The following is a 19,148-nucleotide window of genomic DNA, read 5'->3' as shown; positions in this document are numbered from 1 at the left end:
GCAGGCTCTTTTTCCCTCTCACCCCAAAGGTAGTTACTGTTGAGTTTTAGAACCTATAGGGCCATCCTTTCTGGAGTATCTCTGAGTCTCCTCTGAGGCTGGGGCTGGGAGAGAGAGAGCCCCAGCCATGATGGCATGCTTGACTTTGTAATTCATCTTGGTCACCTCTGCCTAGTAAAGCTCAAGCTGCACCTCACCGTGGTCCAGTGGTTAGCACTTCACCTTCCAGTGCAGGAGGTGCAGGTTCGATCCCTGGTTGGGAAGCTAAGATCCCACATGCCTGACACCAAAAAACTAAAACGTGTAACAGAAACCATGTTGTAACAAATTCAAGAAGACTTTAAAAATGGTCTACATCCAAAAAAACAAAAGGAAAAAGAAGGTCAAGCTGAAATCCAGGGACCACAAAACCCTTTCCATCCACAACCATCTTTCTTCATCTCACTGAACACTGTATTTTAACCTCTCTGGAGGTCAGTTTTGTCATCTGTGAAATGGGGACCAGGGTACTCGCCATTGTGGCAGCAGGATCACGGGAAGGCAGGTGGACTAAAGCACTTTGTAAATTAGAAAGTGCTTCACAGTGTCCAGTTGGGGGCAGTGAATATGAAATAGGATGTTGAAAGCTCCATGTCTGCAGTTAAAGGCTGCATCCATGGAAAGTGATGGGGTTAGTCATCTATGCTCAGTGCTGGGTGGGGACTTGGTTTCCAGATATGAGGAGGTGGGGAAGGATGTGGGAGAGGATGAGGTGACCCTCTCTGGCTGGACCCTCTGTGGGCCGGACCCCGATACCTCTTTAGCTGAGGCTTCATTTCTTAAGCCCTTTGAGGCCTCTGTGGTTGATGGCTACCTGAAATGCTCCCGCTGTGAACTCTGCATCCGGGGGTTGGGGGTGGGGGAGGAATTTTCAAAAGACAGATGACAGGTGGGTGCTCCCAGCACAGCCCAGCTCCTCCTGGAGACCCCAAGAAGAAGGGTCACATAGCACAGGCTGTGTTCTCAGACCTCAGACCCACTGCTCTAAAGACGTGGCAGCTAACCCTGCAGAAGGCACTCTGGACGACTCCCTGAGCACGGCCTGCCCAGAGATGAGTCCACAGGCGATGGGACCACAAGGCAGGAAAGACAATCCCCTTTGGCCCACATGGCCCCTGACCCTAGCCCGAAGTGAAGGGGTCCCAGGAGGTCCCTGCAGGGAGCAGCAGCTGGGAGCCCTGGGTTCTGGTCCCTCATCAGTGCACCTGGACTTGGGAGCCGTCCGTGGAGGGTGAGGCAGGATGGTTTGCATCCAGGGGCACTTGAGGAACCAGGGTGTGATGGTGGGATGGAGAACAAGCCCATCTGGGCAGAAATAGGGAAGAAGCACTGAAATCCCAAACAAGGACCACCTCTAGCCTCCTCCCCTGTGCCATGTGTATTTTTGTCTTGAATAGCGAGTTTAAGAGGTTGGCCCACCCAAAACAGGTTTTGTTCTGTTTTTACATTGCTAGTTTTTTCTTCCCCCAGTCGAGAAACTCATCAGTAGGACAAGTGGGCATTTGCTCACTCTGTCCTGTAACTAGATGGCTCTTGCCCCGTGTGTTCTGACTTAAGCATCCTTTTGTAACTAACCTCCTTTGTCGGGGCTGTGAGGGCCCTCGGCATGCAAGGGGTGAACCCAGCGTCCTTCCCCACAGGCCATTTGCGCCTGCTCTGCTCCACCCGGGGTCCCTGCCTGGGAGTGCCTCTGAGGCTGGGGGTGGTGGGTTTCACTTCACTGCTTCCAGGGCAGCAGTGCCGACCTCAGTCTTCAGCCCTTGAAACATGGAGAGGGAGCTTCTAGGGGCCCTGTCTGCAAGAATCCACGAGAAGGGGCCCGATCTACCTCGAACTCTCACATCCCAGGTAGCAAATGTCAGGGAACAAAAACAGACCTTAGGAGATGCTAAGGTATCCTCCACCACCTGACTGGCCCCTCCTCCCCTCTCCCTGAGTGAAGTGACATCGCTCAGTCGTGTCCAACCCTTTGCTACCCTATGGACATAGCTTACCAGGCTTCCCCGTCTATGGGATTTTCCAGGCAAGAGTACTGGAGTGGGTTGCCATTTCCTTCCCCAGGGGATCTTCCCAACCCAGGGATCGAACCCTGGTCTCCCACATTATAGGCAGACGCTTTACCGTCTAAGCCACCAGGGAAGCTTAACCTTCCAGAAGTTTCTCAGCATCTTCTCAACAGAGGTTGGGGGATCAGACCACCAAGCTGTTTAGAATTGCGTATACATTATGAATCAAAGGGCTTCTTGAATCTCCAAGTATGGAATTTGGAGTCAGTGTATGTAACAAGGTACTTTTTTTTAAATCTATAGAATTTGTATATTGAGTGTAGCTTAATATGTGGATAGTATTAAAATATTCTTAATTTGACACATTGCCCAAGATATTATATTGCTACTTTGGGAAGTTCCATGATGTATGTTCTTACTGCAGTGGTCCCCAACCTTTCTCACACCAGGGACCAGTTTCATGGAAGAGAGTTTTTTCATAGACCTGGCAGTGGGGGGCAGAGATGGTTTCAAGATGATTCAAGTGCTTTACATTTATGGTGTACTTATATCTATTATCATTACATTGTGATATATAATGAAATATTTATACAATTCACCATAATGCAGAATCATATCAGTAGGCATTAGCGTTTCATAAGGAGCACACAACCTAGAGTCCTTGAATGCGATATTCACGGTAGGGTTTGAGCTCCTATGAGGATCTCATGCTGCTGATCTGACAGGAGGCGGAGCTCAGGTGGTAATGTGAGCGATGGGGAGCGGCTGTAAATACAGGTGAAGCTTTGCTAACTCACCTCCTACCATTCCTAACAGGACACAAACCAGTTCCTAACAGGACACAAATCAGTGTGTGGCCCTGGGGGTTGGGGAACCCTGCCTTAGAAGGTTTGGGCTGCAGGTGAAAAGCACTGAATTCCTGCATGTGATCAAGGAAACTGGGGAGTCAGAGTAGCAGGCATCTGGCCTATTTAGGTTTTGATAACCAGCCTGATCAGGTTATCAAAGCAGGGAGGCCTGGCGTGCTGTGGTTCATGGGGTCGTAAAGAGTCGGACACGACTGAGTGACTGAACTGAACTGAACCAGCCTGATCAGAGGTGAGTGAAGACAGCCTTGTTTCTAGAACCTTAGTCTGATGGACAGTTAGCCAGGACACCATGGATGGGTTCCCTTGGCCTGAAATCTTCCTGGAGGGCAGAAGGAGCATGAGATAAACCCTTGGGGTTCCCAATTGAAATACTTTGGGAATTTCAGGGACAGAGGCCTATATTCCTCTTGGGGAGGTTTCAGGACCAGCTTCAGGCACTTAATGGTTTACTTCCAACTGCCATTGGCTTCCTGCAGAGCATGCAAGGGACCAGGGGACAATTTGTGCCTGGTTTATACTTTTAAAATAGCATGAAATTTTTATAAAATGTTGCATCATTATACAGTTCTAGTTTAAAATTACAGAACCTTTCCTTTTTCACAAGTGCCCTCTAACTATACAAACATTGCTGCTAAGTCACGTCAGTCATGTCCGACTCTTTGCGACCCCATAGACGGCAGCCCACCAGGCTCCCCCATCCCTGGGATTCTCCGCAAGAACACTGGAGTGGGTTGCCATTTCCTTCTCTAATGCATGAAAGTGAAAGTGAAGTCACTCAGTTGTGTCCGACTCTCAGCGACCCCATGGACTGTAGCCTACCAGGCCCCTCCGTCCATGGGATTTTCCAGGCGAGAGGACTGGAGTGGGGTGCCGTCGCCTTCTCCTTAATACAAACATTAGGTGTGATCAAAAACTCTAAACATAGCACCGAGATTACGGCCACAGTCTGCCAGGTATATTTAAGCCTGAATCACCATATTGATAACTTTCAACATGACCTTGAATATCTAAAGGTCTGGTTTTATTTAAAATTTCAGTTTAACAGATTAATCATTTAGAACTTCAGAGACTTTTTGCTTTTGAGGCAGACACCATATTTGCAGCCACCCCTTACATAAAATCCCTAAAAAACAAGGTAGGATCTAAAGTGAGTGGAATGGAGATTAACTTAGGCCTTGGCCGTGAAAGAAATCTGTAGGGAAAGTATTTGAAGTTTGTTTGGACTTCCGTTATAATAGTCACACAAACTTTGCTTGAAAATCAACTTGGCTATTTTTCTCAAGATAACATTTTACCCAACAAGGCTCACTTTGTAATTTTAACTGTGGTTGTCTCTGTTTGTTTGGATCACATGTTAATTGAAAATACCACCTTCCTACATGACTCTCGGAGATGTGACTGTGGGCCCCTTGACGTTTCAGTCTCCATCCTCACCCTTAACTGGAAGAATCTTGGCAGCAAGAAGCTGAGGGTTAGGGCTAGTTAGGTAGGATTTTAAAGAGAAATGAGAACCTCCCTGTAGTCTGCTTCTGTGAGAGTTTATGCTCTCTCTCCTGAATATTCATTGGAAGGACTGGTGCTGAAGCTGAAATTCCAATACGTTGGCCACCTGATGTGAAGAGCTGACTCATTGGGACAGACCCTGATGCTGGGAAAGATTGAGGGCAAGAGGAGAAGGGGGCAACAGAGGATGAGATGATTGGAATGGCATCACTGACTCAGTGGACGTGAGTTTGAGCAAACTCCAGGAGATGGTGAGGGACAGGGAAGCCTGGTGTGCTGCAGTCCATGGGGGTCGCAAAGAGTCGGACATGACTTAGTGACTGAACAACACAATGCTTGTAAGGGATTCTCTGGATTCTTGTGAAATATTCAAGTGGCTTTATATTCTTTTTAGAAGATATGTAATAGGTTCAAAAATAGAATATGGGTGTCTGTGACACTGAGGCGCTTGAAAGCCTTAGCATTGTTTCCAAGAAGCCTCTTAACATGCCTGAGCATTAGAGTCCCATACCTAGAACTAGGATGAAGGAACAGGGATGGGTGGTGGAGGTGGTACCCTGCACATCCCTCCTTTGAGCCCAGGGCTGATGTCAGCATCCACCCAGAGGGCACCTGGGTTCCCTCGCGTGTGGCTGGGTAAGACCCCTTGTCAGCGGGGGGCTTCACACAGCTAAGACCCGGGTTCCAGTCTGGCATCAAGGTGCTCTCTACCGCCCTGGCTTGTCCTGTAGCACTCACGTTCTAAGGACTCACACATTTAGGACCATTCATCCTGACACTGCCAGTTTAAAAAAAGAGGAGTGATGGAATAAACACAATAGCGCCTGCAGCTTTGGAATTTATGATTGTGGGCCCCTTGCCGTTTCACTCGCCATCATGGAATTTATGATCAGATGTGAGAATCTGAATAAAATGTTCCCAGCATTGTAATGTTTATCTACAAAAAATATGATTGTGGTAGATTATTGCACTGAACCTATTACTTTTTTATGAGATGGCCTCAACTTTATAACTCTCAATATTTTATTTTATAATATGGATGACTGAAAACAGCAAAAGTCCTTTTATTTAGCTGAGAATGAAACCTTGTTAGTTTGGATTCATGGGTCCTTTATAGCCCACATCATTTTGTTCAGCAGGTACTTATTGAGGGTACAGATAGAAAAGTTCCAGGCCTGCCTGGGACAAAGGGAAATAAAGGCAGGTGGGAATGACAGTCTAGGAGCTGAGCCAGTAATACAAAACCAGTAGCATTCAGAATAGTTGATATTTATGCTACATAACCATGCATTTCATGTGCATTAAAATAAAAGGCCATTGGGTGTGTGGAACATTATGTCAGACCTTTTGTTTTATTTATTTTTATTTTTAAAACTTAAAATAACATTTATTTCTTAAAAGTTAACATCCTTATAATAGGAAACCAAAAAACACAAAAAGCAAAAAAAAAAAAAGTCTTCCATAATCACAAGCAGTTTAGTTGTTCATTGCTAGAAGTGGAATTTTCTCACTATATCCTCACTAAATCTATCTCCCCAGCCCCAGAACAGGAATTGGTGTATAGGGTACTCAGTATATATATGTGGCATAATTGAATGAAATAATTTGCTAACATTTAAACTTTTACATGGAGAAGGAAATGGCAACCCACTCCACTATCCTTGCCTGGAAAATCCCATGGACAGAAAAACCATGGCAGGCTGCATGCAGTCCATAGGGTCGAAAAGAGTTGGGCACGACTGAGCGACTTTCACTTTCACTTTCAAGCTCTTACATAGCCTAGAGATATCAAAGTCGCTATAAACTAAATTGTCTTGACTTGGGGCTTTCCACAGCTGTGTTGGTAAAAATATTGACTTGAGAAAGTGCATCAACTCCTTTTCGCCACTAGAGGACAACATAGAGCAGTAAAGAAATCCAGTTTTAAAGACTATTTTAAAAGACAGGTTAGTACTTAGAGCTAATACTTGTTGATAACTGTGACTAAGTCAAGTCAGTATTGCAGGAGGAGGCTTAAAGCTACATCAGCATATTTTAAGCTGGACACAGGGTAAGCATGTGCCCAAGTTAAAAATACATCCATAAAAATAGTCTGTTAATATGCTTAAAAATAAAGTATCATATAAAAAGGTAGCAAATGAAGATTTAGTACTTAATCCCTTTAAAGTCCCCTCCTGTCACCCAATCAAATCGCATATATGGTCTAATAGCAAAAAAGATGTCATGTACATATTAAAGAGAATATTCTTTCCTCTTCTCAACAGGAAAAGATCTGATAAAAAAAAAATCCATCATCTGCTGATGTAAATGGTGCACTAGTCATTTCATGGGGGGAATGCAGTGGTTCTAGTTCTGCTAAGTGGCTGTTGACTAAATATATGCCATCAAAACTGAGTGTCAGTTGCTCATCTAATATAGTCAAGTCTATGAATAGATCTCTTGTGTGGAAACCCGTTGGACAACCCAGCTTAAGATAGAAATGCCCGTGGGAGAGGAGGTCAGGCAATATCTCCATTGTTAGCTGGGAGGGCCACGGGGACTGGGAGAGAGGGATTTTCCTTTATTACAATATTATATTTTTTTTAGCATAAACCTGAATTTGGCTCAGTGGTCATGGCTGATTATTTGGGAAACTTATTCTTTTTTTGTTTTGTATCTTCAGTTTGTCTTTCCACCCACCTTGAGGTTTGGCCTTCTAACCATTTACAGGTAGATCCATGCCACCCCAGCCTTTAGCTGCAGTGTCCTCCCCTCAAGGAGTCTTAGTGGACAGAGCCTGTGGCCAGTAGCTGAGGCCCTCACCTTTTTCCTTTCCATGGCCTCGTCCCTGGTGGGAGGGCACATTTGGAATCAAACAGCCACAGAGCTGGCAGTGGAAGGAGAAGGGAGCAGTGCTCCCTGCTGGGCGCTCTCACGGGGCCTTAAATGGTGGGAATTTAGCTGCTTAGGAGTAAAATAATCGCAAAGGCCAAGCAGTTCAGGGGTTGTCAGCTTGGGCTGCCCCCGCTTTCCAGGGGTTGATGGGGGTCCTAGAGCAGCTCTCCACCCCCTCCAGAGTCTGGCCCCACCTGGGTCCTCTTTGCCGGACTTTGGAGGCTCTAAAGGAGAGAGCAAGCCAACCCCTTCAGAGTCAAGGTTGTGAGGAGAGCAGAGGGCCAGATGGGGATTGATCATCCTCTTATTTATTTATTTATTTATTTTTTTTTGAATTCAACAAGTATTTATTGAGTGCCTGTTACACGCAAGATTTTGTTTCAGATACTTGGGACACATCAGAGGATAAAACAACGGTCCCTGCCCTCATGGAGCTCACAGTCTAGCATTTACGACCGCTTCACCTGGATGCAGTGACCCTGGGCAAGTCACTGCCTCTGTCCTCGGCCACCCGATGCAGGAGTAGGGAGGCCCAGCTCAGACACAGGGAACTGGCCGGCTGTGCTGGAGATGCCAAATAGGGCCCCTGCCCTCAGCCCACCACCCAGACAGTCGAGAGGGCTAGAAGCTGGCTTTTAATGATAAAGTACAGGAGGCGGGGCACGGACTGGCGCCGGTAGTCTGCTAGGCTGCTGCCTCGGGGCCTGGGCCGGCTACACGAACTGCTGCTGCTGCTGCTGCTTCTTCGTGGCTGCCTTGCTGGCAAGGTCCTTGGCTTTCTCCGTAGCTGCCAGTGCCGTCTCCTTGGCCTTCTCCTTGGCTTCCTTGGCTGTTTCAACAAGGGTTTTGGGAGGGGCCTCACCTTGCAGCTTGGCCAAGATGTATTCAAAACCCTTCATAGTCTTGGTCACGTTGCTTTTGAACCGCGCGAGACCAAATTCCTGGACAGCTCTGGAGACACCAAATAAGCTAGAGGAGACCCAGGCTTCCCGGCGGATTTCGGTCCAGCCGCTGTTATCAGAGTTCACACGGTAAACACATCGTTCCTCCACCATCATCAGCCGGGCGTGGTTGATGTTCCAGGTGAAGGTGGTCATGGTCTGGTTTTGTGGGTCCACAATAGAATCCTCCAGGATGTACACTGAGTGAGCAACATTGGCAGGAAACAGTCGCTCAGCCCAGCGGGGCATCCTGTTCGTCTTGGTCAGGAGTCGTCGGGACAGGAGCTTCTGGTCAGAGGTCACCTCTCGGTGCACTATGTCTTCCGTCAAGACATGTTTGCTATAGGGATTCGGGTACCGCTGCCAGAAGGCAGCGAACACTTGGTCCCAGGAACTCCGTAGCACGCTCTGGCCCAGGAAATACTTCACCATCGTCCCGGCCGGGGCGGGCTCAGCGCCCGAGCAGCATCAGGGGTGCGGAGCCCGAGGGGCACGCGGAGGCCGGGCTGGAGCTCGACGCTCGGCCGCCAGGCTAGCAGCAGATCAGTCGCTGCAGCGCCGCACCCAACCAGCCTCCACCACCCCCGCCGCCATGAGGAATTATCCTCTTATTTATCTTTTTATTGGAGTGTAGTTGCCTTACAATGTCGTATGAATGTCTGCTATACAGCAAAGTGAATCAGTTATATGTATACAGAGCTCAGTCGTGTCCGACTCTTTGTGACACCATGGACTGTAGCCCGCCAGGCCCTTCTGTCCATGGAGATTCTCCAGACAAGAATACCAGAGTGGGTTGCCATGCCCTCCTCCAGGAGGGTCTTCCCAACCCAAGGATCGAACCCAGGTCTCCCGCATTGCAGGCAGATTCTTTAGTCTGAGCCACCAGGGAAGCCCAAGAATACTGGAGTGTGTAGCCTATCCCCATTTCCAGGGGAACTTCCCCACCCAGGAATCGAACTGCAGTCTCCTGCATTGCAGGCGGCTTCTTTACCCCCGGAGCTACCAGAGAAGCCCATGTAAGGGGGTATACATATAACCCCTCTTTTTTGGATTTCCTTCCCGTTTAGGTCACCACAGAGCATTGGGTTCCCTGTCCTATACAGTAGGTTCTCATTAGTTATCTGTTTTATACAGAGTAGTGTGGCTCTGTCAGTCCCAATCTCCCTTCATCCCACCCCCAGCCCCCCTCCACTCTTGTGTGCATACATTTATTCTCTATTTCTGCTTTGCAAATAAGTTCTCGATGGCCCTTTTAAAACCTCTGCTTTCCAAGGCTGCTCCCAAGCTTTCGGTCTTAAGTATCCCCCTTCTCTCCCTCTTGCTCTTTGCCAGGGAATATCTAGACAGGAATTCCCTAATATCTCTGTTAGGAAATTCCCTGGAGACTGAATAGGTAAACACTGGATTTATGGAAACCAAAACTTGGTCTCATGTTTACATCCCCAGAGGAGGCCTTTGGTTTTCCTGACTCTGTTTTCAGCCCCTGCAGACTTCTGAGAAGCACAGAATGACTGCCCTGTATTCACTGGGGCTCTGAGACACTCAGAAGGAACCCCAAATTCATAGGAAAAACTTCACATTGGACATTAGCACCAGGGGGAGGGTGGAAGGATGAGGCTGTTGGGTTAGTTTCTTTAGCTATAATCCATCAACATCTTGGCTGTATATGTGGTTTCACAGGTGAACTAGTTGGGAGGAGGGGGCATCCTCCGGGTTTGCTGTTTCCTGCTGCTTATCTCACATCACCAGTCAACCGGCGAAACTAGAAGTTCTGGTAGCGTTGGAAGCTCTGCTGAGACACATAAGATTTGGGTGACCTGGGGGTGGAACACCTTCCGAAGGACAGAGACTGATGGCTAAAAGCAAAAGGAAATCGGTGGCACGGATGGACACGCTGCCATTCATCAGCATATATGCAGCCTCTTCCTTGTATGTATAAGAGTCCGAAGAGCCCAGGTCAAAACAGAAATGGAAATAACGGGTGTTGGTATTCAGGTGTGGTTTGGCTGACAGCTTCGGCCTCCTTATTTGAAAATACAGAAGTTGATTTTCTGGAATGCTAAGCATTGTCCCTGCACCTGACCCACTGACTCCCTTTTAAGGACCCAGGACTTGCAATCTATTTGTAGACAGTCGGCAGCTATTTTTGAAGTCAGAACGTCTGGGGGAGTCAGGAAGTGTGCCAAATAGGTTGCTCCAAAGCCTGATGGTGTGTGTTCTCTGATGGCGCCTGGAAGGGCCTGGGGGAGGCAGAGGCAATGAAGTTTCTCACTTGCACAGCCTCCAGGGCTTGAGGCAGCAGCTGAAGATCAGCTCCTTTAACCCAGAAAGCCAATCCTGAGCCTGGCAGGCTCCAGCAGCCTTGGGTTCTATTATTATGTAAATGGCCCAACTGTGCAGGCTTTTAAGAGGTTTGGCAAAGGGTAACCCTTTTTCTGCCAAAAGGTAGGCGGTGGCTTTGCTTGCCAGCCCAGGGTTTGTACGGGAACAGTAGGTGACCCACAAGCCAGCCAGCCTGACCACTTGCATATGGCCTTATTAGGCAGACAGGCCGGGCAAGGAGGCTGGCACCTGGGGACAGGCTGGCAGAGCGGGTGGCAGTGGGCTTGTGTCCTGTAAGGAGCCCAAACCCTGGAGACGTGGCCTAGAAGCGCTCAATTAATTCTGTCGCAGTGATGCCAGAATAGGCATTCTCCTTGGCAGACATACTTATGGTGGGGTCAGAAAGCAGGAGGCGACTTCCCCAAGGACAGAGGGGCACAGCTCCTTTTCCTAGAGCTCTACTTCCTGCGTAGCTTGTCCTGTCAAGTCCTGTGGCAGGACTCATTCTACAAAATATGGGCTTAGCCCAGAAATGTTTAATGCTTTCCTTTTGGTTCAGGATGTTCTGGAGAGTCAGAATCTTGATTGCATTTTGTAGTCAAGTCTTTCTAGGGGTGAGGTCATGCTTGGGGAACTGTCATGGGGCAGCAAGTCCTGGGGGCAAGGGATCTGGTTTGAGGGCTGTCATGGGTGGGCCTGGGACCAGGCACTCTCATCGCTCCCTGAAAATGCAGGTTCTACTGAACAAACTCTAAGGTGACCTGTCCGTGTGAATTTCTCTTCCCCCATAAATGGCACTCCTTACCTCCGCTTCATTCTCTTCAGTAATACAGCCTAATGAGCGTGGGTGGATGGCAACCACAGCTCAGCTTCCAGGGATGTCAAACTTGATTGAATCTTGTAGGCTGAATCCATCTTCTCTCTCTCTCTCTCCCCTGTGTGTATGTGTGTGTGTCTGTGTGTGTTTTCCCCCAAAATTTGAGGCAGTAGCTAGAAACAAGGGAAGATGGTACTTTTCTATAGTGAAATTTTTGTTCAGATGTCGCAAATTCTTGAACTTAGCAGTGGGGGAACCCAAGCTGTGCAGAAGACAGTGAGCAGGGGCAGGGGTGGAGAAGGAGCTGGAATTGGTGATGTGTGGGTTCAAGTTCATGTCTCTGGTCTAAATGGTTTCCTCCTCCTGTCTGTACCTGGTGCGGACACCGGGCAGCCTCCCAGGAAGGCAGACACTACAGCAGCTGGTCTAGCTGCCCTGTCCCCTCACTCACGTGATTCCTTCCAGAAATCTTGTGGTAGCAAACTCCCCGGCTGCCTCTGTGAACAGGGGTGCTCCTCCTGCTGGAGTCAGATAAGGCTCCTGTGTGTGGACTATCACACACAGGGGCAAAGGGCATGTTTGACTTTGTTGTTGTTGTTTAGTCACTAAATTGTGTCCAACTCCGCAACCCCATGGACTGTAGCTCACCAGGCTCCTTTGTCCATGAAATTTCCCAGGCGAGAATACAGGAGTTGCCATGCTTTTCCAGGGGATCTTCCCAACCCAGGGCTCAAACCTCTGTCTCCTGCGTTGTCAGGCGGATTCTTTACCACTGAGCCGCTAGAGTTGACCTTTAATTGACTGACTTCTGCTTCTTGCAGTTCAGGGAAGGGGTGAATTGACTTTTCCCATCCTGTTAAAGAAATCTTTATTTCTTTTCCTGTTTAAAGTGTCTGTTTCTATCTCTGTGAATTGCTTAGCTGATTGGCCTCCCAGGGCATGAACTTTGGCTTTGGTATAATCTTAATACATAAACCTCTGACCTCTACAAAAAGTAACCTGTTAGCTTGGTGCCAAGCTCTGCTGGGATGTTCTAAGGCCCTGGGACTTGAGGCAAAGCCTGTTGGCCAGGGAGAAAATGATTGCATTTCACATTTTAAAGAGAAAAAGATGAACTGTGTCCAGTAGGAGGAGGAACAGAGAAGTCTCTCTTTATGCCTCACAGAGATGTCAGGAGAAGGGAAATGACTTCTTGTTAGAACCTACTCAAGCTCTGAGTTAGACACTGTAAAAGTTTAGTGCATGTAAATTTCAAGACCACTGCTTGAATCTTTGACGTCCTAGTTATCTTGAATGTGGGAGTTAGAATTCTAGCAGGTGGGCAATTGAGTTTTCCCAACTGATTTTAAAATCTGTGTATATAAAATAAAATCTGTGTATATAGATATAATGATAGAAGTCTTTGCTTTTGAGAAATAGCCACTGTTTTGGGAAAGTGAGAGTGCTGACTTTTTCAAAGGGGAGGAAAGTGACTTAATCACTGACTCTAACGAGTTATACGACTTTAATCGACTTTGACTATTTTTTAGTCACTTAAATGTGTGATTAGCTATAGTGGAGCAGCAATAAATATTTGACTCCCAAATCAGTATGAATGTAAAAAGACAAAAAGACTCTTTACCATCTGAGTCATCAAAAAGACAAATGGTAATGTACATTTGTCTGGGACACTACCATTTACATGCTTATTTACATGTGTTGTCACAGTTGAAATGCTTCAGCTCATGGCATCGGGTGATTTAAAGGCAAAATGAGGAAGGAAGGACTGTACGTTTTCTGTTCTAGGGACTGAGCCCTGCAGGAGCTTTGTACCGTTTTACTTGGGCTCTTGGTTCATCTGAAGCTCCTGGAATTTTCTCCCATTAGACCCAGGAAGAATGTATCATACCTGGGAAAACGAATACATGTACCTGATGAGAGTAATGGAGGAAGTAGGGAAACTTTCAAGGAGTCAAGGATAACAGGTGGAAAGGACCGTGTGTAAACATCCGCCCTTGGTGTATCAGGTGATCTCCTCCTCCAGACCATGAATGTGTTCACAGGACTGATTCCCTGGTCCCTGACCTCTAGTTGTTGCTCAGTGAATCCTGTGCAAGAACAAGAGATGGGTCCAGAGATGCAGAGAATGTTCTATAGGAGACAGGAAAGGTTCGGGCCAGCAGGGGGTCAGGGTAAACATTTGACATCTGTCTTTTGTATGTAGGGTTCAGGTCGCTGGCTAAGCATCTTCTGGAAGGGTTCTGCAGGTAATGAAGAAGTGTCAACCTCCATCACCGTCTCAACCCTGGAGTCCCCTGGGACTTACCTCTATGTCGCCAGCTTCAGGTGGCTGGGACACGAAGGCTGGCTGGTCACACCTAATGGAGACCAAGCCCCACCAGTGCTGTGGGCAGCCAGGTGGGGGAGGGATCAAAGTCACCAGGTTCTTTATACGAAAAAGATGGTATGTGTAGGTTTTGACATTTCACTGTCTATGGTTCAACCTCTGAACCTCTGTCCTAGTTCAGAGGTTGAAGCCCTAAGAGGCACACAAGCCACATATTAGGAGATGTCAGGTGATTCTCTCTGTTCCTAAGAGAGCATTTGCGGTTCAGCTTGGTGTCCGGGTGTGACAGGGACCTGACATATCTATTTCTACTTGGCTTCAGTGACGGCTCCTGGTTTCTTTGCAGCACACGAATCCCATGCCCTGCTGTCTGGGAAGCTCTCCATTGCCCTCCCCCACAACCTCTGAATGGCCTGGTCAGGCCCCTCTCAACTCCTGGGTGGGACCCCATTTAAGCTCACCCCTCCTATAAGCAGCGTTCTCATCCCATTTCTCATGCTTTCATCCCCTCTTCCTCCTGCCCCATCCAACCCTATCCTTATCGGTCTTACCTTCTAGGAGCTTTGCTTCACCAAACTCATCCCTCTGATCTATTTTACTGCTTCTTCCTGGTCTCGCATCGCAAATCGTTCAGACCAATGGTTTTCGAACTTCAGACCATCTCACAATCACCTGGGGTGGGGGCGCTTTCTTTTTTTTTAAACTTTATTTATGTTTGGCTGTGCTGGGTCTTTGCTGCTGCACAAATTTCTCTGTTAGTTGCAGTGAGCAGGGGCTACTCTCCTGTTGTGGTGCTCGGGCTTCTCATTGCAGTGGCTTCTCTTCTTGCAAAGCATGGGCTCTAGGGCCCGCAGGCTTCAGTGAGCTCAGAAATTGCAGCTCCCACGCTCTAGAGAACAGGCTCAGGAGCTGTGGCACACGGGCTTAGTTGCTCCATGGCATGTGGGATCTTTCTGGATCAGGGATCAAACCCTGTCCCCTGCATTGGCAGGCAGATTCTTTACCACAGAGCCAGGGAAGCCCAGGCACTTTCATTTTTAACAAGCACCATGGGGCACCCATGCTTAATATCAGATAGGAAACTGACTCAGAAAGGTAAGCGTATCCTTAGTCATTTCTGTAAGCAGAACAGAATACGTCTTTGACTTCTTTGTCATAACCTTCCTTCGCCACTCAGTGGGGGGACAGGATCTGCTTTCTGGGTGACTCTTGTACAAGCAGAGCCCACCACAAACAGTCAAGCATCGCTGACATGCCTCCTCCCCCCAGTCAACCGGCAACTGTGTTGGGAACCTGTTTTGAGACTGTAGATAAGGTCTCTTGGGTATCAGGTAACATGACCTTAGGGAAACACGAGAGGTGTGGGGAATGGCAGCTTGCTGCATTTTCTTGGGTTTTCATGATGGAGTATCGTTGTGGAGGGGGCCGTGGTTGTTGTTTTCATTAAGATGCCCTTCTGAGGACAAGGGAGCCCAGAAATTCTTTTACTCAGAGCTCTTTTCTTCAAATCACCTCAGTATAACTCTGAGTTAGGATCTATCAGGTGTCAACACTGATTTTACCTGTTTACTTGTCTGCCATTTGGATTTTAGACTCAAAAAAATTCTCCGACCTGATGGTTTAGTATTTCCTAGTTTTCTGTTTGTATGAAAACTGTCCCGTGAGTGGTGAGTGACTGGCATTCTCTGACCTTCCTGGACCGCTGTACTTGTGTCAGGCCCCCTTCCCTTGGACAGGGGGTCCTCCTTAGTGAGGGGAGAGTTGGGTTCCTGCAGCTCTAAAGAAAGAGTGTCTGCACCTCATGATGATCGAAGAGACAGATTGCGATCTTATACAATAAACACCTAAGTGTCTGTCTATCACATCACTGCTTAAGGACCCTTTGTGTGTAGGTGCCCTGACAGATCAAAAGCATCCTTGGTACCTCCCTAACCTGAGTCAACGTCTATCTTTGGTCCCCTGCCCTCAGGGAAGCCGTGCCCTGGACGCCCTACACCTGCCTACATTTTGCATCTGTCTGTACTTTACCTACAGTGTACATTTTTTTAATTGTAGTAAAATATATATAAAATTTAACACTTTTGACTGTTTTTAAGAGCACAGTTCAGTGGCATTAAGTACATTTCACATTGTCATGTAGACATCACCACCATCCACCTCCAGGGCTTTTTCATTCCCCAACTGGATCTGGTCCATTAAATACAAGCTCCCCGAGTCGCCTACCCCTAGTTCCTGGTAACCACTCTCTACTCTCTGTCTCTATGAATCTGACTCTTCTGCTCACCTCTTCTCTGTGGAATCTTACAAGGTTTGTCCTTTTATGACTGTCTTGTTTCATTGAACATAAGGTCTTTGAAGTTCATCTGTGACATGTTCATAGCATGTGTCAAAATTCCATTTTTCAAGGCTGAATAATATTCCACTGTATGTATCTTTCAGTGTATATCTTAAACATGAAGCTCACCTTTATTTTTTCTTCCTCTGAGAAACTGTCAACTATCCTCTCTTCCTCTAAGCTATCTTGATTGCTCTGCCCAATATTCATTAACAATAGATTCAAAATCAGCAAGAAATTAAAATGATTAAACTCTTACAACAAATGTTAACATTCCTTGTTCAAACATTTAATATAAAGTATTAGTAAGTCATTTGAGTGATCAAAATAAGCCTTTTCATTATTTATTATTTTGGCCACATGGTGTGGCATGTGGGATCCCTAATCAGGGATCAAACCTATGTCCCCTGCATTGGAAGCATGAAGTTGTAACCACTGGAAGTCCCATAAAAAATGAATTCTTGAATATAGCAAGACTGGCATGTTTCTTTCTACCCATCTGATAAAGAAATATCTGTGAGTCATAATATTTCTTATTTTTGAAAGTACTTTTAAGCCTTTTCATCTCTGCCTGCATGGCCTGTTTTAAATTATTTTACATAATCACACAATGCCAGATTTTATATGCAGACTTGCCCTACGTATTACCACTAACTAAAAATCACCAAGTGTTTCACAGTGCCAGTAAAATGAGGAACCTGGAACGTACAAATAACCAGTATGTGATAAAAGGAAATGAAACGTCGGGATGGCTTCCCAGATGAAGGGATTGCCCCTTGGATGAGGATTCTGCCCCAAAATTAAGAGTCTGAACACACAAATAAAACCCACCAAAGAAAATGGGAATACCATTTACAGCTGCTGCTAGCATACGAAACACTCCTTTCATAGGCTGTAAAAATATATCCTGTACTTTGGAATGTCAGCCCAGCCATCAACTATGGTAGCTTATGGTAGATTTCATTAAAACCATTCCGTGGCACTTTGTAATTTTAGAAATGCACTAATAACTCACTATTGTTAGTCATCATTTCACACTGCCCTGTACTGCCTTGAATTTCAGCTCCTTTTCTTGTCCTCCGGGGCTGCCCCAGTTGCTGTTCACACAGTAGGGAATTCAGGATGACATCATACAGTGGTGCGCCTGGTATCTGCATCTCTTTTCAGCATGTAGATGCCCACCCCCCCACAGAGTAATTAACACACTCCCTTGTTCAGAGTGCCTCCATTTCGTTTTCTCACCGAGTCACATCCCTACCTCCTTATTTCTCTCCTGATTTTGTTTTAGGTGTGAATGGCTGTTTTTGCCTGTGGAGATGCATTTTAAGGGGCCAGTCTAGGTTTGAGTGTTTCTTCCAGACCACACTGTATCTCTGTCTTCTCACCTGCAGATGGGGATACCAGTAGTAGCATCTCCTGGAGCAGAAATGTTAAGTCCACAAGAGTTAATGCCCACAGAGCACTTAGCATTGCACCCACCCCACTGTGCTGTCAGCAAGGGTCCAGGTCTAACTGGCTTCTTCCCATTATCACACCAGGTGTGGTAGGAAATGGCTAGTTGCCAGCTGGGGTATTTGACTCTCTCCCTTTTTGTTGGTTTTGTTTCCATTTCATCCACCCAAAGGACAGCTGCCCCTCATCCTGCAGGAATGTATGAATGGCATCAGCCAGAACCACCCACAGGACCACTGGCTCCTCACTCTAGCCCCGGTGTAACCCTGAGCCCCAGCCGTGATCAGGCCGCACACTCCCTGAGGGTTTATCAACTTGATCCTTTGTCATCTGACGCCTCCTCATTTGACCTTGGCAATGTAGAAGATGGTACTTCTTACCTGGACGCTTGGTGATAATGTCCACAGCTGTACGACAAAATTCATCCCCCTGGTTTTTCCCATTGCACATTGTCCCTGGAGAATCTTTGAGCTTTTTCTTCCTGTTTCTCCCCCCCCCCCCACACACATTCATGCTCCCTGTCATTGCCTCACATTAGGAAAGACAATGTGACTTTAGAAGGAGTCTCAAGGAGGGAGTGGTCCAGCCATCCCCAACCTTTTGGCACCAGGGACCAGTTTCAGGAAAGACAGTTTTCCCACAGACCTGGCGGGGTGGGGTGGGGGGAATGGTTTGGGGATAATTCAAGTGCATTACATTTATTGTGCACTTTATTTCTATTATTATTACATCAGCTCCACCTCAGATCATCAGGCATTAGATCCTGGAGGCTGGGGAACTCCTTTTCTAAGCCACCTAGTTAAGAACTGAAGTTGGCTGGGAATGGGACCGAATCTAAGGCTGGGGATGAACCATAGTGATTCCATTGCTTGTCTGCTTTCTTGCTTCATTCATTCACTCAACCACTCATTCATGCATTCACCTGATATTCACAGGTCCTTGTTTTAAGCTAGGGATGTGCCTAGAAGTGTCCAGGTGTTCTCCCTCAAGTTTACATAGTCCTTTAGCCAGGAGACAATGATGGTTTTCAAGCAAGAAAAGTTTAATTGGCAGAAGTCAAGTCCCAAGGGAAATGGAATTAATAAGGAGCTTTCACGGGTGGATTCAGTGCTGGTTGCAGTAGTGGGGTGGGGAATAGGGGTTTGATCCAGACATTTCCTCAGTGGTCAGGGCCCACCTGGAGTCAAGTTTGAGAATGCCTCAAGTATTGCATGTTATTGAGGACGTTGGCAAATCTCTGTGTCAGCTCTCCTATTTATAGCCAAGAAACAAATAGAGTAGGCTTAAAAGAAATGGGCAATTTGACCTTGTGCACGGACCCATAGGCACACTTTCAATCATGATTTGTTCCTGAAATTTTAGGCCAATTCTAAGCCTTGGGATTTCAGAAGGACCTATTACTTTCATCTTTTTTCTTAATGATTTTTAAATTCTTTTTATTTTTTAATTGGAGTATAGTTGCTTTACAATGTTGTCTTAGCTTCTGCTATACAACGAAGTGAATCACCCACATTTATAAATATATACGTCCCCTCCCACATGAGCCTCCCACCTGCCTCCTCCCACCCCTCTAGTCATCACTGAGCCCCAAGCAGCAGCTTCCCACTAGCATCTGTTGTACACATAGTAGTGGAATACGTCAATGCTACTCTCTCATTTCGTCC

The 19,148-nt window shown here is 46.9% G+C and overlaps 2 protein-coding genes across 20 annotated transcripts in view; one reads left to right on the top strand and one right to left on the bottom strand.

Moving 5' to 3' along the window:
• The window catches only part of SVIL (supervillin), a 255,524-nt gene that overhangs the window by 119,895 nt on the left and 116,481 nt on the right, over positions 1-19,148 (top strand). The gene's annotated exons all lie outside the window — the stretch shown is intronic.
• LOC122448731 (PRELI domain-containing protein 1, mitochondrial) lies at positions 7,615-8,836 on the bottom strand. Its single transcript, XM_043480301.1, has one exon. It carries the CDS (start codon positions 8,662-8,664, stop codon positions 8,005-8,007), a length of 660 nt encoding a protein of 219 aa, XP_043336236.1. The 5' UTR covers positions 8,665-8,836; the 3' UTR covers positions 7,615-8,004.

This window comes from Cervus canadensis, chromosome 10 (assembly GCF_019320065.1).
Source record: "Cervus canadensis isolate Bull #8, Minnesota chromosome 10, ASM1932006v1, whole genome shotgun sequence".
NCBI classification, from domain to species: Eukaryota; Metazoa; Chordata; class Mammalia; order Artiodactyla; family Cervidae; genus Cervus; species Cervus canadensis.
The sequence above is the reverse complement of the archived record's forward strand: the minus strand, read 5'-3'. Positions and strand labels throughout refer to the sequence as shown.

What these genes read in the sequence shown, in the direction of transcription:
- LOC122448731 (XM_043480301.1), bottom strand. Translation starts at nt 8,664, where the DNA reads ATGGTGAAGTATTTCCTGGGCCAGAGCGTGCTACGGAGTTCCTGGGAC.